This window comes from Watersipora subatra, chromosome 4 (genome assembly GCF_963576615.1).
Source record: "Watersipora subatra chromosome 4, tzWatSuba1.1, whole genome shotgun sequence".
NCBI classification, from domain to species: Eukaryota; Metazoa; Bryozoa; class Gymnolaemata; order Cheilostomatida; family Watersiporidae; genus Watersipora; species Watersipora subatra.
The window spans coordinates 9399737-9425570 of NC_088711.1; the positions used below are offsets into that span (position 1 = coordinate 9399737).

Genomic DNA, 25834 nt, shown 5'->3' on the forward strand with positions numbered 1-25834 from the left:
ACAATGGCAGAAACTGTAGCATTTTTTGGAACTTTGGCGCACTCGGTCAGCTTGGCTGAGCCTTTTCGAGTTTTACAAGACTATCTGATAGCAGTTCAGGGTAGGAAGATTGTCATCTTAGAAGGCGCTGAAGATGAAGAAGCCGCTCGAGGTATTCTACGACATAACGGACTGCAGGCTGACAACCTTCAGGTTTTGGAAGAGGATGAATTCTTAATGCCAGGCCTGGTTGACACCCACATTCATGCCTCACAGTTGGTCAACATCGGCATCGGGTATCATCTGACTCTTCTCGATTGGCTTAACAATATTACATTTCAGAAGGAATCTCAATTTTCTGATATCGAGTACGCGCGGGTCGCCTATGAAAAAGCTGTCAGGAGAACATTAAAAAATGGAACTACCACCGCTTCATACTTTGCCACTATCCATGTCGAGGCTTCTTTGATTTTGGCAGAAATCATGGAAAAGTATGGACAGAGAGGTTTTGTTGGCAAAGTGTGTATGGATAAAAGTCACCCTGATTACTACGGAGAGACCACAGTGGAATCCATCACCAACACTCGTCGGTTCATTGAGACTATCCGCGAAAGGTACGCAGATGATGGTTTGATTGAGGCATGCATTACTCCTCGATTCGCCGTTTCGTGTTCAGATAGCCTAATGTCTCAACTCGGTATTCTAGCCCGAGAATACGACACACCTATACAAACCCACATGAGTGAGAATTTCAGAGAGATAGAAGACGTGCTCTCATCTCATCCAGGTGTCGAAGAATACGTTGATGTTTATGAGAAAGCTGGGCTGTTGACGGATCGAACCATATTAGCTCACTGCGTGCATTCGGGAGAAAAAGAACTTACAACAATCAAAAAATATGACTGCGGTATTGCTCACTGCTCCAACAGCAACACAACCATTCGTAGTGGAGCTATGGATGCCAGAAAAGTCTTAAAACATGGTGTAAAGCTTGGGCTAGGTAAGCATATAGGATTTGAGTTCAATAAAGTATTTTCTACTGATTTGCGCCTTTGCGTGTTGTTAGGGAATTTCCTGCGTTTACATGTAAACTTCAATTCCCTTCCCACAATTCCCTTCCCACAACTGAACTCTAAGCATTTACATGTAGTATGAGTCATCACCGACAAATGCGGAAAATTGCTCAATGTTATTACTTTTTGATAACAGTCACTCGATAGCCAAGCAATTATTGTATGAGTACTGCTAGCAAAATAAGTAACTTCATTGCTGTCTCTTTTATTTCATAAAATGTGTGACAGCTTTTGCAACCTCTGCCTCTGTCAACAATCATGTACTGAAATTTCATCGCTCTTACGTGCATTGCGCTGTTCTTTTGATGCCCTTTACCAGTGTCTGTTTCTGCATTTAACTAAACAAAATAATTCAAAAAATGGCCAGCTAAGATGTCTTTACCAAATGTATTGGTTTTACTAACTGGCTTGAGTTCTGGTAGACAGCTTGTTAAACAGCGAACCGCTGCCGCAAAGCTGTGGAACAGAAGTTCATTAAAATACAGTAGGTACTTACTCGTAGCAAGCCAATCAGAATCATCTTTTAAAAATATTGTTAGAGAGGTTATATTTAAAAAACTGTGAAGTAACAAGCTCACATATTTATAAACAGAATAAAAAGAAAAAACTACGTAAAGCGTTTCTAGCGTACAACATTGTTTTTAAGATGTTCAGTATTTCTCAATATTTTTCTTTTACCAAACAAGTTGTAGCTTGTTAGTAATAACTACACTTCGCTGATAAAAAGCTCAAATAGTGTAACAGGTTAGTGGGAAGTCCTGATAGTTTTTATTACTCCATAGTCCTCATTACTTTTATATTTGTTATAATATATTAATAATCACTACTTTCTGCTCAGTTATAGCGAGAAATTATATATATTAATAACATTATAAGTAATCAATAGAATTTACCTAAGTAATGCTGCTGTACACTTGACCAGTTGGGACACTTACTTCCTTGTTATTACCTACATGTATATTAGTCGTTGCAGTGAGTTTAGACCAAATTTTAATCTCTGGTAATAAAATATTTCATAAAATAAGGGAAGACATTGACTAGCTCTGCTCTGTCAATTTTTAATTGAAACATGATGCCTTCACATACTTGAGTATTTTACAGCTGTAAAGCTATTGTATTGACTCATCTCAGTATTTGACCTCTATCGGAAAGGAAAGTAGCGACTTCTAATGCAGGTGCTTGGGACAGATGTGTGTGGCACATGCTACTGAGTGTGTTAGCACTATGTCCTGCATGTCAGTGTCCTTCTGTATCGCTGAAGCCTCATTGGCTGATTATACTGGGTGTATGGTTGCCAGAATAGATAACTCCGTCATTGCGATTATTTTTTCAAGTTTAATGAAGATAAAAAGTAATTGTTGAAAATCACCTTGAACACAGTCCATTAGTCAATAGCTACCGTAAATTCTAGTGTATAAGTCGAAAATTTGACACCAAATTTCCAGCTTAAAAATCGATCCTTGACTTACACAGCTGTCACGTTTTTCATGATACGAATTCTAATAAATTCAACTTCAACAAACCGTAGCCAATCAAAATTACATGATATTTCATATAGGGAGCTATTTATAAAATAGTGAAATACTAGTAATCCTACTCAACATGAAATGTACTAAACACCAAGTCTCATTCTTCACAATTCAAATTGTCATCGAAAGGATTCTGCTTGTTCCGGAGTGTTTGCCTATAAATGAGTGTCTGCCCACAAGCCCACACTTCGCTAGTCCATTTGACACATCCGCTATCATCCATCCATTCTTTTTCCTGTACATGAATCATGATTCTTGACAAAAATCTGTTTTTCAGAACGGCTTTTCTTTAAAAACATACTTATTATCAAAGATGGAGGTTTCTTTCTATTGTCGAGACTGACCAATACGATAGTGAAGTATTGTTTTTCAAGCCTTTTGGTCACCACTAGAGCTGTTGTCTCTCGTTCTTTTGTTAATTGTTGTGCGTATTGCCGGCGGCACAAAAAACATGGGTGTTTTTGCTGATGCCATTTTGAATGCCATTTCCTCAGCTACGCATGGCCTGCTTCTGATGCCGACTGAACTATTACCGATCAAACAATTTGAGCCAGCGAAGGGGGTTGACTTATGCGGCAGGTAAATGTCAAAACCAGGATTTTTAAACCAAACTTTAAAGCTTGACCTATACGCCACATTGACTCATACACTGGATTTCATGGTAACCCACACGAGCGCTTTTAAAAGTGGAAATGTTGTATGATACATCACGACACCAACATACTACATCCGCCATCATATGTTTCAGTTTGCAAACTTTCAATTCACTATCCCGACTCCTTCGCAATACTATTAGATTACCAACCTTTAAAACACCTTTGTTCAACTCACTCAATAATTCCTGATTTCTGCCTTTCCATTTTTTCCTTTTGGCATGTAATTGAAAACATGATTTAGTTGATGATTACCAGTGTAAATAGCAAGTTATACATACATTAAAATAGTAGACTTATAACGACAAGAATTCTTTTTACAACTTACATACATATGTACGTCATACATACATATGTACGTACGTCATACATACGTACGTACATTCATGAAGAAAACTGCAACATTATTGGCCACTCACCTTCATCACCAAGACGATGCATTTCATTGCGGTTTGAGCACCACTGCAAGGTGACACAAAACATGGGTTATTGCTGCCCCGTCTCTTAATAGTCACTATAACCCATTGTAACAGTGACTATTATCGGTATTATTTTGTAGGCACAGATGTCTCAGGTGGTTACAATCCTTCCATATTGGACAGCATCAGAAAATCGACAGAGGTTTCCAAACTAATCTCTTTGATAAAGGGTGACTACTGTAACAGGCCAAACGAAAAGGAAATCCCTGTTGATTACCGCGTCGCATTTTTTTTGGCCACCCTTGGAGGAGCAGAAGTAATGGGCTTGCAAGACCGAATAGGTAAAAGTTATATTTTATGTGGTTGTGGTGATTTGTATGCAAGAGCATTTCGCCAATGGTGTTAGTTACCTATAATAGACTTGACCAATAGCCTTAGAGAATTTATTCTTTTCCCGGAATTACTGGTTGTATTACACAGCGTGTCAATCAGTCATAGTTCCCAACTAACTGGGAAAATGGCAAGGTTTCTACTTGCATTGCGTATGAAACCTGAGCAAAGAGGGTAATTCAATATTGACTCTCATTCAATACTTTCAGATTCTTCAATTACTGGCTGAAATGTAAGACAGCTGTAAGCTTAACCACTATGAATATAATAGCAGTTGTGGCTTCGTGGTTTAAAACTCCTGACCTGCAAACAACAGGTTGGGGTTGAATTCCTGAAGAGGTCGCTGTTGGTGCCCGGAATGATATGCAACTGGGTGGCAAACTTATTTGGGAAGAGTGAAAGAGGTTGTGATTTGTGATATACCCTACAGGATGAAAATATTCGTTGGTCATGAAAATTCACGATTTCGCGAACAGTCAATCCCGCGAATTATTAAATTCAGTGAATAATTAGTTCTATTTTTAATCACAAGAGAGAATAACTACTGCATCAAATTGAAAACTAGTCGCTAGCCTAGTTTTTAATGTAAATACTAAACGTAATTGAGTTCCAAAACATTTTTAAAATCATTGCCTGAGCTTTGAGCTAACACCATTGACAATGCATCACATTTATTTACAAAATTATTCAAGGTTGTCACAAGATATGCAGAATGGCGTCATCGCGAAAATAGCCGCGAGGCAGAAGTACTAAACGTAGCCGAGTTCCAAAACTTCTTTAAAATCATCGCCAGTCTTCGAGCTTTATTGCCATTGCGTCAAACTTTACAAAATTATTCAAGGTTTTTACAAGTTATTCGGCATGGCTTCAGCATAGCAAAAAAGCTCTCCTAGTCTTTTTACATTAGAATCAACTCCATCAATCTCTAATACCGAAGTCAAGGACGATCATGATTCTGATCTGGACATTATGGTATGTATTTGATTTGCAGTGCAGATACGTTTTTCCATAATTAACTGCATTAGTTAATTCTTTTGTTTAAAAACTGATCGCTTTCATCAAATACTTCGGCTATTGTTTTTGTACTTCCTCAACACTCGGTAATATTTTTTCTTTTTTGTGTTTACTGCAGATTGAGAATGAAACAACCTACTCCGATTACGAAAACTAGAGACAAGTAGTAATATTCATCAAGGCAGGAATATTGGCAGAGAGGCAACCAGTCAACCTAGAACCCTTCATTGACAACAACTCCTTGATATCGCTGTAGCAAACATGATGAAATTATATATTTTATTTCATGTATAGATATATTATAATTTATTACAAACTTGAGTGTACAAATAAAATATATCAAATACAAATAAAATTTTTACAAACGATGAATGGAGTAAATATAAACAGTTTAGTCCATATGGCGGTTGTCTAGCAATAAAATTAAACTGGTACTCTTAATATGTGAATACTAGCGTGTAATGGTGCTTTCTGACTAGTTATTTTGGTAATAGCAGCTCTGTCGCTGTCACTGCCTTGAGTAGGTGTTGAAGGCGATTCTCTCGCTACTACATGGCTGGTAAGGAAGTTATCATCAGAACTCTCCTCGTGGCTTACTATTGCAAAGTTCTGCCGGTTGGCCAAAGATTTGTGCTCGTAAAGGCGTTTTTGTTCCTATTTTAAAAACAGATATATTCTTCTCGTAAGTAGCTGCGGTCACTTCAACCTCAATTTCCAGACCTCCCTGAATGATTGGTGATCTTCTAAGAATGACATCTACCACCCTTGCAATCATTGTTCTTCGGTGTATGTTGAAAAATCTCTCTCTCACACTAAAACAAATAATGAAGCAGTAGGGATGGAAAAAATTAGTATTGCGTTTTACCGAAGAACCAAAGTAAAATTCAACTAATTTAGTAAATGTAAAAAAACTCATTACTTACCACAATTTGTTGGCTTATCAAAGGCCTCCAAAGCGATGAATATTCGTGAAAACCTCTGGACGCAGCAAAAATTGTTTACCGTAGAATAGCATGATCGCCTCGCAGTTGTAAGCTAAATATAAACCGGAACGCGCGGTGTGCGCATGCGTAGGAATAACTATTACTAGCCGCAATAGAGTTAACTTTTCCTAGAGAGTGGCAGGTTTCAGCCACGAATAAATTCATCCGCGAATATGCATGAAAAAATAATTTTCGCGAAATATAACTCCGCGAATAAACTCATCCTGTAGGGTATTACTACAGTTAAACTCGGATAACTCGCCCTCGGATAGCTCGAACGCATGGTTAACTCGAATGGATTTGTTTGGTCCGTTCCCACGCAATGATAAATTGCTTTAGATAACTCGACCTCAACTTCGTTAACTCGAACAGTTTTTTGCCCAACGGCTACCAGCCTCAACTTTTAGTAGTTCATAGGCGTCGTTATTGCCATAATCGGCAAAATATTTTTGTCAACGAGTTTTCTAAAGGTTTGCAAAAATCAAATTTTACCAAACATCCGCTTAGCGCTAGTCCTTTGAAGGCAAGGAAAAGCGAGGTAACCTTCGGATAAACTTAAAGAAAAATCGGCGAAATTGATGTTAGTTAAAACGCTCAAAAGAAAAAGATGTCTTTTCTTCTGAGCATTTCAACAGCGATCAAGTTTTGCCAATTTTAATCCGAAAACGTCCTGGTAGTCACATCACTTAAAACAACAAACAAATCTCAAGCGATATTAAAATCTCTGTCTGATAAAAAAATTTTTAACTTCACATTAGAAGCATTTAATTTGAAACAAGCCATTTATGCTTTTGATTTATATATAGTTTGTATATGTACATGTATCTACTAATAAATACATGGACTTGTGACAGTGCTCTGATAACTCGAACACTTTCGCTCGGTCCCGTGAAGTTAGAGTTATTCATGTTTGACTGTATTTTAAAACTGCGCCCATGCCACATTATTGAAAAAATTCTATAAATAGCACCCAATATCCCATTGGATTTCAAAAGGAATTACAACCAAAAAATAAAAATGTTGCAATGATGAACAGTCGAATCAAAAGACTGGAAAACACATTTTTGAGATAAAAATACACCAACATTTTGTGGTTAACCTGAAGCACTTTTTGTGCAAGGATGATCGATGTGTACTATTATGAAACTGAACCAGTTCACTAGTAGCCTTAGGTGAGCAGCATTGAAAATCATAGGCAAGGATATGTTATGTGAATAAATAGTTAGGAGATTAGGCTAAAACATTTAGTCGGTTTTTTACAGCAACTCATGAGGTGATTGATTTGAGTTTATTGCGCTGCAGTATTATAATAAATGTGACAGTAATGATAAATCGACTGGTAGTGCTCTAGTTTTAAGTAGGCTAGAGCGATTGGTTTTATTTACAAACAAAGAAATGTCCTTCAATTGGAACATTTTACAAGTAATATGAGCATCGAGATCAAAAAATAGGAGTTAACATACAAGCATTAACTCGACATAAAATAAAAAATCGCAAATTTTCAACTCAGGTTTTGGTAGGCTCTTTGGAAATTCGGTTTGCATTGACAAATAGTCAAACCCAGAGACTTACCTTAGTGATTTCTGTTATGATCAAGCTATTTTGGACACAGTCCAGCTAAATTCCACTGAGGTGGAACAGCCAAAATATTGATATATTCGTTTCTATTACAAAATTTAGCATTGTTGTAGCAAAATTTGTACGAATAAAAGTTGTCTCACAATAGCCCCAATATATGAAAAATCACTGAATATCTTTTCTGATTTGGTATTGGTAAATAGGTTGATTAAAAAGTGGTAGTGCTCATGCGTACAACAAGTGCAGTTGTCACAACTCACGGATGTACCATTTACATATGAGATTTTCGTAATAAGTCATGTGAGGCCATAAAATCACTCACGCAATTGATCAAGGTAAAAGTACCTTAGTCATACGGTCCTAATAAAAGTACCCTAGTCAATGTAAATGTGCCCTAGTCATATAGTCCTAGTCAAAGTATCCTAGTCATATAGTCCTAGTCAAAGTATCCTAGTCATATAGTCCTAGTCAAAGTAACCTAGTCATATAGTACTAGTCAAAGTAACCTAGTCATATAGTCCTAGGCAAAGTACCCTAGTCATATCGTCCTAGTCAAAGTACCATAGTCATATAGTCCTAGTCAAAGCAACCTAGTCATATCGTCCTAGTCAAAGTACCATAGTCATATAGTCCTAGTCAAAGTAACCTAGTCATATCCTACTAGTCAAAGTACCCTAGTCATATAGTCCTAGTCAAAGTACCCTAGTCATATAGTACTAGTCAAAGTACCCTAGTCATATAGTACTAATCAAAGTACCCTAGTCATATAGTCCTAGTCAAAGTACCCTAGTCATATAGTACTAGTCAACGTACCCTAGTCATATAGTACTAGTCAAAGTAACCTAGTTATATAGTCCTAGTCACAAAGCTAAGCCATATGTACGAGCTCTGATCTTATATACAGTGTAGGTTCCTGATTCATATGATTAAATTATCATAATGCTATATTCTAACAGGAAACTTAGAAAAGGGGAAGGAGTTTGATGCATTGAGGGTCAAGGTCGGTGTTGAAGATGGACCTATTGACAGCTTTGGTTCAAGAGACTCTGATAGTCTCATCCAGGCATTTCTTTATTGCGGTGACGACCGAAACATTACAGAGATCTACGTAGCTGGTAGACGGATTCAATTTTGATAGGAAAGCCTTTTGGTAGCTGGCCAAATCTTCAGACACGGTTCAGTTGATTTCATTCGAATGACTGTTTTACTCAAGTATCATTTTATCTGATTATATTGAGTGTCTAATTACTGTTTAAATTTGTTGATGGTTTCATGCAATATTTCCAAATTCATTAAGATTATATCTTACGCCTACAATACACATGAGATATACCAAGTCTTTCGATCGTTATTATTGCTTTATACTTGTATTGATATATTACTATTTATATAAATCACTTAATCACAGTTTTATCATTTATTATTACATATTGTCATTTATTTGAGTGAAATAATAAATCCAAAGACATTTCAATATATTATTTCATCTGCCTCTATGCACACATTTCCCCTTCCCCAAGTATGCCTTGCTCCTCGTTTCTCACACTGAATTTAAGCAGTTGATTAGGTGGCAAGTCACAAACCAGCAATCTGTATGACTTCTGTTTGCTGAAAAATGCTACCGATATAGTTTGCACGGGATTGGCCACAACGGACATGCTTGATATCGCTCCTTCGCACATCATCTGCTGACTCGGTTCTTTGGTGAATCGAGCATGCGAAAATCCCTCCTTCAGCCACTCATTTCTCGTCTGCATCTCATGACCATGGGTGACGATTGCAAAGGCCACCTGGCAGCGCTTGGAGCAAATGTCTGACTTGTACATGACAACATATTTGATGAAGTGCATCCGCTTCCTTGTGTATTTTCTCATAGATTGGCAAACATCAGCGAGTATATTAGGATCTACGAAACTCACTGTTACCGCTGCCTTCCTGCGAAATATATGAAGCCAAGACATGAACTTGTGCCAGTAAATATTATAATATGTTCTCATGCATCTTCCAAACATTAGCATGGCTCGCAGGTACAACTCGCATGGTCTTAATATACCTGCCTATCACTTACACTCCATCATTTAGATCCTTTGGAAGAGGCATCAGGTAAAATTGTTTCACTTTTGTGACTAACTTACAATGTTTATCGCCTGCTGCTAATGACAACCGTTTGAAGCTACAGATACAATATCTACAAATTTGACTTACACTTAGTAGTGAAAGTAAATAGAAAAGATTCATGGGAGCATGATTATGGGTACTCAATTTTGTGAGTATTATTAGTTGCCTGAGGCACGCTCACCTCCCTTCCCTCTTTCCCCTCCCCTTTCCTCTTCCTTTCCCTCCACCCCTCCGTGGTAATGACCAATAGCTTTATTCCATTGAATTTGTCATGCAATCTCGTCCAATGAGAAGCACATAAACATCTATGGATTTACATGCTCTTTGTAAAATATTACATGCTACATGAGATGTCTATTTATATATACAAGAACAAAGCTTTATGTAGTTTTGATATACAAAGAGGTAATTTGCTAAAATTTAATTTTGCAAACATATGGATATTTGGTTGTGAAGAACGCTGTGATGAATGAAAAAAGAGGTAAATGCTATGATTGGTGGTTAACTTCGTATTCTTCTTCAAATCAAGCATTAATTATCCATAATAAATTAATACTAATTTGGTTATTAATTTAATATTATCAAAAGACAAACTATTTGAACAAAAAATGTACAATAATAAATTTGGTAGTACAAATAAATCAGTAATTACCACAAGATTTTTACATACAGTACTGTTTGGATTTATCTTAAAAGGCCTGATTGAGCCATCCTCATGTAGATAAATTATAATACAACGTAATTGGAAGGCTTTGAGCAGACGTATCAGCCTATACATATATCACATGCATCTACGGTATATACATGTAGATAGGTGATAGGACCACAGTATATTTGAGAAAACACTGTTTCCTGGACGCATTCCAACTATTCATATAGCTGAAAAGAAACAGATTTGGTTGCAACCTGTAACTTGAGACAGGGCTATAGATTTGCATAACAACACCTAAAAATGTTTGGTTCTAGATTGGAGAGTGATCCATTTGATTTGAGGAATCTATTTATAGCAACATCAGTTGCGCAACACCTGATTTATAAAGTGCTATAATAACAGCTTTGCCAACTGATTATAAAGCAAATATCTGCAATGAATGTGCACTTAGGGGGTCAAGGTAACAGGAAAGAGATAAGGCTAGAGGAAAGCTTTATATAATCAAGTAAAGACAATAATTCAAGTTTGAATAAGGCTGGTACTTTGTACCAAAATATTTGATTAGTGATTCCTTATCTGTAATACGATTAGAGAAAACGTATTAGTGAGGTCATCTTTCCAAAAAAGGTCAAATACTATGTGATCAAATCACATGATGTGAGTGATTAGCTTAAAGAACTCTAAGATATCAAACAGCTCATCCGGTTATCTTACGAGATACCATTGAGAAAATCCTAATATCTTTTACTCATTGGCGAATCGCCAAAAACGTTAAAAGGTTGCACCACTTAGAGAGAAATACCTCAAATGTGACCCAATTGTTGTCTTCCCATGCCTAATAAAAACATAATTATTGCAATATTCTAAATAATGTGTTGAAATTAGTTTAAATAATAAACATTTTTACACGCAGCTAAGTTCTGCAGCTGCTTACTAGCTACTAGCTATGCACTGCGATGATAAATAGCACAAAAAATTGTACTTTTAGCTCATCTCTGCGAGCGTATAGAACTAAATTGATTGGGTACAAACTTAATAATATGTAGAGATGTTTTAGAATCTAAGTAGTACTGTGTTTCTATGCTTTGAATGGGTTCGGAGTTGCCTGCTGCCGACAAATTCACACTATCGTTTTAATGATTCCAAGTTGCACTATACAGATCTTTCCAGGATTCGCGATGCCTCAAAACAAAATTTGTTAACGCAAACTCACTTTCTCACAGTGAATGCCTTCACACAAATTTAGCGAAGCAAAATGGTGTCGAATGCGTTCGGATTTTACTGTTTTATGATTCGGAGAGGAAGCAACTCCAAAACCATTCAAAGCACAGAAATGCAGTGTATGTCAGTGTTGTAAAGGCAGCATAAATACTCGGTCTGTGAAATTCAGAGTGTCTGTTTGAAGATGTAGTAACCGAAAGCTTTGTTTTGAAATTAAAGATTTGCAGCTAAAATTCAGGTATTAAATCTGTTGTTTGTATATATATAGCCTGAGATTTTAGTAGTAACTCAATAGCTAAAACCCCCAAATTAAAACTCTTTTAACCAAATAAAGGAGTACATGATAAACCAAAGAGGCTTGTCATGTTTGGGGTTGTGTACTTATAGATATTCAGAATATTATTTTGAAATTTCCAAATTTATCGAACTTAAAAAAGCTGAAAGTTTTAAACAAGCCTTGTCTACCCCATTCTGATATATCTAATAAAAAGTTTTAAAATGCTTTTATGGTTGACGAGTTTTTGGTTAGTTTCCGATAGGTTAAAAACGACAGACGATGTATTAATTACTAGCAAAAGGAGAAGTAGAAGCATTTGTTTGTTGAGGCAGCATTGGACATTGGCAGCATGTTTAAAACTTTATCAATAATTCTAACAATAAGATGAAGTTTTGCAAAATTTGACATTTTAAAACTAACCAAAACCTAATGAAACCTGGAATGGCTGGTATATGAAGAGATCTCTTCGGAATAGCCTCAACGTCTTCTCATCGACTTTCATTTTCTATGTCCTCTTTCAACGACTGATTGCCTATAGCAACTACAGATGCACGTTAAAATAGCTTCACTTACCATGTCAAGTGTCGAGTGAGAAATTCTGCGCATGAACCCATTACGTGGCACTTTTCTATAATCTGTATCGGTTCACTATCTCCCGCCCCTGACACAATGACTAATTTGCCATCAGGTTTTTTGGAGTTGTACGTGTCAGGCAGTGGCACAGTCATATTGACTAGACGACGTGTAATAGGTTCAGTATCTGTGTGGGTCACTTCGCAGACCGGACCCATGCTGTGGATGCATGGGTACTGCTTCTGCATCTGGGAGATAAGGTCGTTAGCCACAGGGTACACCTGTCACCAATAAGTGACACATAGAAGCAAGTTAGCAGAGAGCAAAAAAATTTTAATTACACTTGAATACTAACTACCGGAAGTTATTTAATGAAGTCATAGTAACTTTATAGTAGAAAGTACTAATTTTGCCTAATTACACATCTGCTAGACACGCTGGTGCACGAGCATGTCTTGTCTAACAAAAATATATCAAGCAACCATCCTAACAATATACAAGTTGCTGATGCCTGAATTCTATTTCTTTTGTTCTACTCAGCGGGTTGTATATTATGCGGAACTCCGGCTAAACTATCAAAAAGCTGTGCAGGTATTCAAACCGACCTCACTAGTTATGATGTTACAGTATATACTGTCAGAACATAAATGGTGTAGACATGCGGAGTAAAAATATTTTGACTAATATGTCAAAACCAAAACATCTACACATTACTATCCCAGTTCTTTACACCCAGTAGTTGACAATTGCTGAATCACCTTACAAGTAAAAGTAAACTTGGTATAGCTACATCTTTTGGATTTGTCTTCCTCTGTGAAAGTGTGAATGCACTTTATTTTGCAGAAGAAGTATGCACTAAACTTAACATAACTTGTGTTGTCTGTTTTTTTCACTGTTTTAGGGGGCTGTCTTTGTAGAGACCTGTTTGTGATTTCAAATCAAGCATAAATTATCCATATTAAATTAATACTAATTTGGTTATTAATTAAAAATATTATTAAAAAACAAACTATTAAAACAAAAACTGTACAATAATAAACTTGGTAGTACAAATAAATCAGCAATTACCACAAGATCTTAACATACAGTACTGTTTGGATTAATCTTGCTCTTGATTAGTTATTTCATGCGAAAGGATTGCCAAGCAAACTTTTCCAAAATTATGTTTTTATAGTTTTCAAAACTTGCAAGATCAAAACAAACATTGTCTCTACATTCTAATTATCATACATAACACCTTTCTTGTAAGAACATGTTTTTTGTTAGTCCAGACTTTCTCATCAAGCGAGAGCAACTAGTCGCTGAAAAAGCAAAAGACTGTACAAATGGTATGCAGTTAGTTAGACTGAGCTCCTTTTCCTTTAGCCTTAAAACAACTTTTACAAACTTTTAAAAAGTTCTGATCGCTGTTGTCACTACAACCTGTAAATCTTTCATCAACGAATTCAGCTACACATTCATTTATTTAGTCTAGACATCGCTAACTGCTGAGTCATTGAATTCATACTAAATGCTTCGAGTCACAACCTCTGCATTATCATTATCACTTATGAGCAAACCTGGAAGGAGATGGTTGCAGGCGAGCTGAGGCCATTCTTCGGTACAGTTACTGAAAGATGAGGCAACTCAGAGTGCTGTACAGACGTGCCGATCAGTTGCACTTTGTAAGTCTCTTTGTGCAGTCTGGAGACGACATACATTCGGCCTAGTTCCGTGATCAAGAACCTGTGTTTAATCTCCTGCTGCAAGTAAATGGCATCATTTGAGTTGTTTGAGACAGAGCGGTTAGGAATATAAGAAATGTTTAGAGTTATCAACTCCTTAAAAATAACTCTGAGCTTTTCTAACATGATACTTTTATGAAGTAAAGTAAAAATAGTTATTCTCAAACAGTTTTCAAAACGAATCATCAAACAGTGGTTGCTATGGTTACTCAATATTGCTTTTCTCAGTCACCCAACTTAAAACATATAGCATATAACTTGTAATATGTAACATACAACTTATAACATGTAGCACATAACATATAATATATAGCTTGTAACATATAATATATAACTTGTAACATGTAACATATAACTTGTAGCATATAACATACAACTTGTAACATTGAACTAGTAACGTTTAACATATAACTTGTAGCATATAATTTGTAACATATAACATATAACTTGTAGCATATAACATACAACTCGTAGCACATAGCATATAATTTGTAACATACAGCATATAATTTGTAACATGTAACATATAACTTGTAGCATATAACATACAACTCGTAGCATATAACATACAACTTGTAACATATATCATATAATTTGTAACATATAACATGTAACTTGTAACATGTAAATTATATAAGCACACCGATGTAGTAGTTAAGACTTCAAATGATCAGTGTCAATGTGCATCATGTAGTGACTTCTCCCCATGCGAGTGTTACAGTGAATAGATGAGATGCCTAGAACAAATAAAAGAGACGCTGCTGTACGTACTCCTTCCAGAGACGGTCGGTGAACAGACATTCTTCTATTAGCGTAAGTCAGCGGCTGCTTGTCCTTGAACACCGGAACTTCTCTCTCTCCATTTATTTTCAGAACCACTTCCTCTCCCTCATTCACGGGGTAACACGTGATCTCTAGTTGAACTGGTATGTTAAAGTGAACATTTCGAGGCCAAAATTCATAGACATCACTGACGAGAACTTCACTCTGACCTGGAAGTACACGCATTTTATTAAAGGTTTGAAAATATCTTACATTTCACAATCTTTTCAGTGCTCATGCTTTACCATAGTTAATTGGTCTTTTGCTGATGCAGGAATAATCTATCACACTAACCTAGCTCAACTGCACAGCAAGTTGCAGGAGTTCTTTTAGATATAAAAAACATGGAGGTAGAGAGAGAAAATTTTGGAACCTCCATTTCTATTCCCAGTTCCTCTTGCTTCAACACACAGCCTTTCCTTGGTATCACCAGACATTTCTTGATCTCTCCACTAAAAGTGTCAAACATGTGCATCATTTGTCTCATCAATTTTACTGTTATTTTTAGATACAAATGACATTGATTAGAATAATCTTATAAGTGCATGAAGAGGCCAATATAGATTTGCATCGTTTGTATCGTGGGTAATAGATGTTGTCTTCTCGTTACACATTTTACTCCTATAAACAAACACAGACATGGACATGCTTTAGGCACAACCTTACTTTTTAAGCTCTGTATTTATAATACCTATTTAGTTGAAAAATTGACACAAGTTTTAATTCATCTTTATTATCTTCAGCGCTATAATAATATAAGAATTTTAATAACATGCTTTTGGTAGCCATAATTTAAGGAACTACTTAATTCTGTAGTTTGATATCCTACAAATCACACCATTTAAATTATTATTTATAACAAAATCTCTTGCAAGCCGTAACATATTTTCATATCAATTCAAATGATTTATTGCTAGTAGAACTTGTAAACTGTTCATTTAGCCGGCATTTGCAGAATAGCTGATTAGGCAATCCATGTATTATGGTGCATGCCTTTTAAGAGCTGGTAACTTTCTATGAATCCCCACAAATGAACACTAACTCAGTGAAATTTCCAAAATGCTGCTGAATATGTGTTTACTAAAGTTGAGCAGAAAAAAACGGTAGCATTAGAAAGCAAAAAAAAAACAACTAACCAATTTTATTTAAAATTGGAAAGGATCTTGGAGTCGTCTGCCAAACATTTTTTAAGTATATAGTCAAATGAAGCAAGCTCAGTTTAAACCAACTTCCTTGAGAGTTGCTAAATCTATTACTTCTTACTCAATTGTGTTGCTTGGTTCTCTTTAGCATAGTCATCTGACAAAGTTGCGTCAGCAGTTCAACTGTTTAACTTAAATAGAACACTCAAACTGTTTAAATGTAAACAGGTTGAGTGTTCTATTTAACATTGATATAACAAACTAACTGTTCTGGAAAGATCTCTGACAAACTAACAGGAAGGTAACGATTACTTATTTATGTATGCAATAATAGTGATAAGGAAGTCAGATCATTCACTTATAGACAACAACAAGCAAGTGTTCAAAGTACACAATTAATATTCATGTCCAGGTCGACCATGAGCTGCGCTTGAGCAACAGGAAACTTGTCCCCCATGCAACAAATGAATAGACCTACATGTCATTATTTATCGCTATTAAAAGTTGACTTTTAAGCTAAAAAAATCTTTTCAAATCTAGACGTCAACTTATACGGCCAAAATACAAAACCTTTACCAAAGAATCGTATGCAAAAGGTACCGGCAGAAATTGATATAAAATAAATTTTGAATTCTATTAAGGTCACAGTACATATTGTACCCAACAGATGACACCATGTAAACACCGACGGTAACACCATTTAACTCTAGGTGACCAGAGAAACAACTACTACCCTCTAATTGTAGTACGCATGTGCTCTGTATAGTTTCATATTAGTAATGAGAGTTCAATGATACAAAATGTCTGTTAATTGAGTTTACACAAGAGTAGTATATAGAGAGCAGATCTACACATAAAAGTGACGGATCCAGCGGGGGGATAGAAAAAGGGGGTTGTGAATTAAATTGGCTAGGGGTGTAGATTGAATCGTGTGGAGTTGAATGAGATGTTGGGGTTTGGGGGGAAATTGTGGTGTAGAGTAGGGGGTTGAATTCGAGGGGTTACGGATCCGCTCCTGGCGTAATCGGCGGATTATCTGTGGATGAGTCATCGGATTAGCGGGGGATGAGTCATCCGATTGAACGCGGATTATCGCGGGATTAGTCGGGGGAATCGTCGCGGATTAGTCGGGCGAATCGTCGCCGATTATCGGTGGAATAGTGGGGGTGAATATCTGGGACATCGAGGGCTGGATGGTTTTCCGGAGTGGATCTCGCGGATTATCGAGGAGAGCGAGAGATTACCTAGCGGATGAGTGAGGGGGTTAATATCTGGGACACCGAGGGGTTGATTTTCCGGAGAATGTTATATATTTGAAACATTGAATATATATGAGAAAGTGTTTATGTACAAAGTTATTTTTTGAAGATTTGATGATTTTGTAATGTTGAAGCTCTTGAATGGTTAAGAATTTTAAGGAATTTATTTTCGGTTTTTTTTTTGTATTTTTTTGTATGTAAGATTGAAATTTGTTGGAGAAATTAATATGTTGAATGAAAGATCAGTTTTATTACAAAATTATTCACTTTAAAAGATATATTTATATGTATTATTCATTATTTCCATCATCATTTTGTTTCAATAAAAATAAAATAGTTTATGTTTAACTTGAAATATATGAAAATATTCAAGTAGATAGGACACAATAAAGATAATATAGTATAAATGAAACATTGAATATATACATAAGAAAATGTTCATGTACAATCTTTATCAGTACTTTATAATAATTGTACATATACTTATTCTCTGTACTTTATTAACACACCTGATGATCTCTTACAGCACTTTATAATAATTGTACAAATACTTATTCTCAGTACTTTATTAACACTCCTAATGATCTCTTACAGCACTTTATAATAATTATACATATACTTATTCTCTGTACTTTATTAACACACCTGATGATCTCTTACAGCACTTTATAATAATTGTACATATACTTATTCTCAGTACTTTATTAACACACCTGATGATCTCTTACTACACTTTATAATAATTGTACACACACTTATTATCTGTACTTTGTTAACACACCTGGTGATCTCTTACAGCACTTTATAATAATTGTACACATACTTATTCTCTGTACTTTATTAACACTCTTGATGATCTCTTACTACACTTTATAATAATTGTACACATACTTATTATCTGTACTTTGTTAACACACCTGGTGATCTCTTACAGCACTTTATAATAATTGTACATATACTTATTCTCTGTACTTTATTAACACCCCTAATGATCTCTTACAGCACTTTATAATAATTGTACATATACTTATTCTCTGTACTTTATTAACACTCTTGATGATCTCTTACAGCACTTTATAATAATTGTACATATACTTAATATCTGTACTTTATTAACACTCTTGATGATCTCTTACAGCACTTTATAATAATTGTACATATACTTATTCTCTGTACTTTATTAATACTCCTGATGTTCTCTTACAGCACTTTATAATAATTGTACACATACTTATTCTCAGTACTTTATTAACACTCCTGATGATCTTTTACAGCACTTTAGAATAATTGTACACATACTTATTCTCTGTACTTTATTAACACTCTTGATGATCTCTTACTACACTTTATAATAATTGTACACATACTTATTCTCTGTATTTTATTAACACTCTTGATGGTCTTTTACTACACTTTATAATAATTGTACACATACTTATTCTCTGTACTTTTTTACCACACCTGATGATCTCTTACAGCACTTTATAATAATTGTACATATACTTATTCTCAGTACTTTATTAACACTCTTGATGATCTCTTACAGCACTTTATAATAATTGTACATATACTTATTCTCTGTACATTATTAACACTCCTGATCTTTAATTAAATTAAACTAGTAGACTTGCTAGCATCACATTCTAACTGATATCTTCAAAATATGGAAAAGACTGTGAAGTGATATATAATACACAATCTTTCGATAAAATCATGACAAAATACTTTTGGTAAAGAGAACCCTGTTATCATTCATCAATCTTTGAGAGAATAAATGATACATACTACATTTATTCAAAACAATACATATATTCATTTTCTTTATATTCTCTTCAAAACGAATACTTACCTATACCTACCTTAGTACAATTCCTCCATCTGTCCATTGGGCCTTCTTTTTTTTGCTCATCCCTCTATTTACTGGGCAAGAGACTGTTATGGAATGGTTAAGCCAAACCAAACAGGAGAATTCCATAGGCAAGCCTAGGAAAACACTCAGGTCGATTGCCAAGGCGCTTGTCCACACGACAGCCTGAACACAGCGACACTCAACGAACTTAATCGCGAGTAGCCGGCTAACAGAATTCTAGCTGAAGCATACAAGCCTTATGGTATCAACGCTCGATTGCCCCAAAATCTCAATCTGTATATAAGTAGGCATCAGGAGCAGGACTAAAGCCTGGTTCCCATATACGTCGCAAAGCACCGGCGACACACCGCAGGCTATTAGCGATGAAATGGGAACGTATGCGCCGAGGACCGCCGAGGATCGCCGGTAGTTGCCGGCGGCATCGCAATAGTTTAGCGCTGTTCAAATTTCGCAAACGGCCGCAGGCAAAACCTTCCCGAAATGCACTGTACGGGTAAAGGTCACCATTATAAGAACGGCATGTCGAGGGAACATTTTATTTGATTACGCAATTTTGTTTACGATATTATTAACGATGTGGTTTTTATGTGAACATTAAACTGCGCCGAACACCGCAAGTGTTTTGCTGCGCGATATTACCGCCGGTGCTTTGCGACGTATATGGGAACCAGGCTTTAGTGATGAAAAGGAAAATTACACTGAGCAAGCTTCTTATACAGAGTATTGAAGAATAGTGGCGTATCCAACAGAATCAATGAAGCGAAAATAGTAAACAGATTTTCGCGAAATTGAATTTCGCGAAAGTGAATTTCGCGAAATTGGATTTCGCGAAATTACACATTGTATATATTATATAGTCAACTTTCGCGAAATTGAATTTCGCGAAAGTGAATTTCGCGAAATTGGATTTCGCGAAATTGGATTTCGCGAAATTACACATATATATTATATAGTCAACTTTCGCGAAATTGAATTTCGCGAAAGTGAATTTCGCGAAATTGGATTTCGCGAAATTGGATTTCGCGAAATTGGATTTCGCGAAATTACACATATATATTATATGTGTAATTTCGCGAAATCCAATTTCGCGAAATCCAATTTCGCGAAATTCACTTTCGCGAAATTCAATTTCGCGAAAGTTGACTATATAATATATATAATGTGTAATTTCGCGAAATCCAATTTCGCGAAATTCACTTTCACGAAATTCAATTTCGCGAAAGTTGACTATATAATATATATAATGTGTAATTTCGCGAAATCCAATTTCGCGAAATTCACTTTCGCGAAATACAATTTCGCGAAAGTTGACTATATAATATATATAATGTGTAATTTCGCGAAATCCAATTTCGCGAAATTCACTTTCGCGAAATTCAATTTCGCGAAAATCTGTTTACTATTTTCGCTTCATTGATTCTGTTGGATACGCCACTATTCTTCAATACTCTGTATAAGAAGCTTGCTCAGTGTAATTTTCCTTTTCATCACTTAGTCCTGCTCCTGATGCCTACTTATATACAGATTGAGATTTTGGGGCAATCAAGCGTTGATACCATAAGGCTTGTATGCTTCAGCTAGAATTCTGTTAGCCGGCTACTCGCGATTAAGTTCGTTGAGTGTCGCTGTGTTCAGGCTGTCGTGTGGACAAGCGCCTTGGCAATCGACCTGAGTGTTTTCCTAGGCTTGCCTATGGAATTCTCCTGTTTGGTTTGGCTTAACCATTCCATAACAGTCTCTTGCCCAGTAAATAGAGGGATGAGCAAAAAAAAAAAGAAGGCCCAATGGACAGATGGAGGAATTGTACTAAGGTAGGTATAGGTAAGTATTCGTTTTGAAGAGAATATAAAGAAAATGAATATATGTATTGTTTTGAATAAATGTAGTATGTATCATTTATTCTCTCAAAGATTGATGAATGATAACAGGGTTCTCTTTACCAAAAGTATTTTGTCATGATTTTATCGAAAGATTGTGTATTATATATCACTTCACAGTCTTTTCCATATTTTGAAGATATCAGTTAGAATGTGATGCTAGCAAGTCTACTAGTTTAATTTAATTAAAGATCAGGAGTGTTAATAAAGTACAGAGAATAAGTATATGTACAATTATTATAAAGTGCTGTAAGAGATCATCAAGAGTGTTAATAAAGTACAGAGAATAAGTATATGTACAATTATTATAAAGTACTGTAAGAGATCATCAGGAGTGTTAATAAAGTACTGAGAATAAGTATGTGTACAATTATTATAAAGTGCTGTAAGAGAACATCAGGAGTATTAATAAAGTACAGAGAATAAGTATATGTACAATTATTATAAAGTGCTGTAAGAGATCATCAAGAGTGTTAATAAAGTACAGAGAATAAGTATATGTACAATTATTATAAAGTGTAGTAAAAGACCATCAAGAGTGTTAATAAAATACAGAGAATAAGTATGTGTACAATTATTATAAAGTGTAGTAAGAGATCATCAAGAGTGTTAATAAAGTACAGAGAATAAGTATGTGTACAATTATTCTAAAGTGCTGTAAAAGATCACCAGGAGTGTTAATAAAGTACTGAGAATAAGTATGTGTACAATTATTATAAAGTGCTGTAAGAGAACATCAGGAGTATTAATAAAGTACAGAGAATAAGTATATGTACAATTATTATAAAGTGCTGTAAGAGATCATCAAGAGTGTTAATAAAGTACAGAGAATAAGTATATGTACAATTATTATAAAGTGCTGTCAGAGATCATCAGGATTGTTAATAAAGTACAGAGAATAAGTATATGTACAATTATTATAAAGTGTAGTAAGAGATCATCAGGAGTGTTATTAAAGTACAGATAATAAGTATATGTACAATTATTATAAAGTTCTGTAAGAGTTCATCAAGAGTGTTAATAAAGTACAGATATTAAGTATATGTACAATTATTATAAAGTGCTGTAAGAGATCATCAAGAGTGTTAATAAAGTACAGAGAATAAGTATATGTACAATTATTATAAAGTGTTGTAAGAGATCATCAGGTGTGTTAACAAAGTACAGATAATAAGTATATGTACAATTATTATAAAGTGCTGTAAGAGTTCATCAAGAGTGTTAATAAAGTACAGATATTAAGTATATGTACAATTATTATAAAGTGCTGTAAGAGATCATCAAGAGTGTTAATAAAGTATTGAGAATAAGTATATGTACAATTATTATAAAGTGCTGTAAGAGATCATCAGGAGTGTTAATAAAGTACTGAGAATAAGTATATGTACAATTATTATAAAGTGTAGTAAGAGATCATCAAGAGTGTTAATAAAGTACAGAGAATAAGTATATGTACAATTATTATAAAGTGTATTAAGAGATCATCAAGAGTGTTAATAAAGTACAGAGAATAAGTATATGTACAATTATTATAAAGTGCTGTAAGAGATCATCAGGAGTGTTAATAAAGTACAGAGAATAAGTATATGTACAATTATTATAAAGTGCTGTAAGAGATCATCAAGAGTGTTAATAAAGTACTGAGAATAAGTATAGGTACAATTATTATAAAGTGCTGTAAGAGGTCATCAAGAGTGTTAATAAAGTACTGAGAATAAGTATATGTACAATTATTATAAAGTGCTGTAAGAGATCATCAGGAGTGTTAATAAAGTACTGAGAATAAGTATATGTACAATTATTATAAAGTGTAGTAAGAGATCATCAAGAGTGTTAATAAAGTACAGAGAATAAGTATATGTACAATTATTATAAAGTGTATTAAGAGATCATCAGGAGTGTTAATAAAGTACTGAGAATAAGTATGTGTACAATTATTATAAAGTGCTGTAAGAGATCATCAAGAGTGTTAATAAAGTACAGAGAATAAGTATATGTACAATTATTATAAAGTACTGTAAGAGATCATTAGGAGTGTTAATAAAGTACTGAGAATAAGTATGTGTACAATTATTATAAAGTGCTGTAAGAGATCATCAAGAGTGTTAATAAAGTACTGAGAATAAGTATATGTACAATTATTTTAAAGTGCTGTAAGAGATCATCAAGAGTGTTAATAAAGTACTGAGAATAAGTATATGTACAATTATTATAAAGTGCTGTAAGAGATCATCAGGTGTGGTAAAAAAGTACAGAGAATAAGTATGTGTACAATTATTATAAAGTGTAGTAAAAGTCCATCAAGAGTGTTAATAAAATACAGAGAATAAGTATGTGTACAATTATTATAAAGTGTAGTAAGAGATCATCAAGAGTGTTAATAAAGTACAGAGAATAAGTATGTGTACAATTATTCTAAAGTGCTGTAAAAGATCATCAGGAGTGTTAATAAAGTACTGAGAATAAGTATGTGTACAATTATTATAAAGTGCTGTAAGAGATCATCAAGAGTGTTAATAAAGTACAGAGAATAAGTATATGTACAATTATTATAAAGTGCTGTAAAAGATCATCAAGAGTGTTAATAAAGTACAGAGAATAAGTATATGTACAATTATTATAAAGTGCTGTCAGAGATCATCAGGAGTGTTAATAAAGTACAGAGAATAAGTATATGTACAATTATTATAAAGTGTAGTAAGAGATCATCAGGAGTGTTATTAAAGTACAGATAATAAGTATATGTACAATTATTATAAAGTGCTGTAAGAGTTCATCAAGAGTGTTAATAAAGTACAGATATTAAGTATATGTACAATTATTATAAAGTGCTGTAAGAGATCATCAAGAGTGTTAATAAAGTACAGAGAATAAGTATATGTACAATTATTATAAAGTGCTGTAAGAGATCATTAGGGGTGTTAATAAAGTACAGAGAATAAGTATATGTACAATTATTATAAAGTGCTGTAAGAGATCACCAGGTGTGTTAACAAAGTACAGATAATAAGTATGTGTACAATTATTATAAAGTGTAGTAAGAGATCATCAAGAGTGTTAATAAAGTACAGAGAATAAGTATGTGTACAATTATTATAAAGTGCTCTAAGAGATCACCAGGTGTGTTAACAAAGTACAGATAATAAGTATGTGTACAATTATTATAAAGTGTAGTAAGAGATCATCAGGTGTGTTAATAAAGTACTGAGAATAAGTATATGTACAATTATTATAAAGTGCTGTAAGAGATCATCAGGTGTGTTAATAAAGTACAGAGAATAAGTATATGTATAATTATTATAAAGTGCTGTAAGAGATCATTAGGAGTGTTAATAAAGTACTGAGAATAAGTATTTGTACAATTATTATAAAGTGCTGTAAGAGATCATCAGGTGTGTTAATAAAGTACAGAGACTAAGTATATGTACAATTATTATAAAGTACTGATAAAGATTGTACATGAACATTTTCTTATGTATATATTCAATGTTTCATTTATACTATATTATCTTTATTGTGTCCTATCTACTTGAATATTTTCATATATTTCAAGTTAAACATAAACTATTTTATTTTTATTGAAACAAAATGATGATGGAAATAATGAATAATACATATAAATATATCTTTTAAAGTGAATAATTTTGTAATAAAACTGATCTTTCATTCAACATATTAATTTCTCCAACAAATTTCAATCTTACATACAAAAAAATACAAAAAAAAAAACCGAAAATAAATTCCTTAAAATTCTTAACCATTCAAGGAGCTTCAACATTACAAAATCATCAAATCTTCAAAAAATAACTTTGTACATAAACACTTTCTCATATATATTCAATGTTTCAAATATATAACAATCTCCGGAAAATCAACCCCTCGGTGTCCCAGATATTAACCCCCTCACTCATCCGCTAGGTAATCTCTCGCTCTCCTCGATAATCCGCGAGATCCACTCCGGAAAACCATCCAGCCCTCGATGTCCCAGATATTCACCCCCACTATTCCACCGATAATCGGCGACGATTCGCCCGACTAATCCGCGACGATTCCCCCGACTAATCCCCCGATAATCCGCGTTCAATCGGATGACTCATCCCCCGCTAATCCGATGACTCATCCACAGATAATCCGCCGATTACGCCAGGAGCGGATCCGTAACCCCTCGAATTCAACCCCCTACTCTACACCACAATTTCCCCCCAAACCCCAACATCTCATTCAACTCCACACGATTCAATCTACACCCCTAGCCAATTTAATTCACAACCCCCTTTTTCTATCCCCCCGCTGGATCCGTCACTTTTATGTGTAGATCTGCTCTCTATATACTACTCACAAGCTATAAAATATAATTACAATATGATTTTATAGGTTGCTTAAAAATTACCGCAAAGTTGCACACAGGCCTGCCAATCCAAGAGTGGGGCAATGTGTGAGAGTTGGTTTTGGGGCATTTGATGTATCAATGATAGTATACATAAAATTATGGAAATTGGGGCAAAAATCTCACGCATCTCTCACGCATTTTCATTTTTTCTTTAGGGTGATTGCGTGAGTCTCACGCCCAATGGGTGAGAATTGGCAGGTATGGTTGCACATCACTTCTGGTGGTGAAGTACACATATTGCAACCCTTTTTGTAAATTACTTTTCGCCCTCCACCATCCATTTATTTCACT

At 34.7% G+C, this 25834-nt stretch overlaps 2 protein-coding genes across 2 annotated transcripts in view; one reads left to right on the plus strand and one right to left on the minus strand.

Moving 5' to 3' along the window:
- LOC137395264 (guanine deaminase-like) lies at positions 1-9092 on the plus strand. The gene is made up of 3 exons (XM_068082129.1): positions 1-979; positions 3794-3994; positions 8575-9092. Exons 1-3 carry the CDS (start codon positions 4-6, stop codon positions 8751-8753), a joined length of 1356 nt encoding a protein of 451 aa, XP_067938230.1. The 5' UTR covers positions 1-3; the 3' UTR covers positions 8754-9092.
- Positions 9088-25834, minus strand: part of LOC137395263 (uncharacterized) — a 23408-nt gene continuing 6661 nt past the window's right edge. Inside the window, exons 6-10 of the mRNA XM_068082128.1 lie at positions 15300-15457; positions 14955-15175; positions 14019-14201; positions 12460-12740; positions 9088-9553 (exon numbers count right to left, since the gene is read on the minus strand). Coding sequence (XP_067938229.1) covers positions 9112-9553; positions 12460-12740; positions 14019-14201; positions 14955-15175; positions 15300-15457 — 1285 coding nt within the window. The 3' untranslated portion in view covers positions 9088-9111. The remainder of the gene's footprint in view (positions 9554-12459; positions 12741-14018; positions 14202-14954; positions 15176-15299; positions 15458-25834) is intronic.

Coding starts and splice junctions, on each gene's coding strand:
- LOC137395264 (XM_068082129.1), top strand. CDS start 4: ATGGCAGAAACTGTAGCATTTTTTGGAACTTTGGCGCACTCGGTCAGC. Junction 980..3,793: donor TGGTGTAAAGCTTGGGCTAG/GTAAGCATATAG, acceptor ATTATTTTGTAG/GCACAGATGTCTCAGGTGGT. Junction 3,995..8,574: donor GGGCTTGCAAGACCGAATAG/GTAAAAGTTATA, acceptor ATATTCTAACAG/GAAACTTAGAAAAGGGGAAG.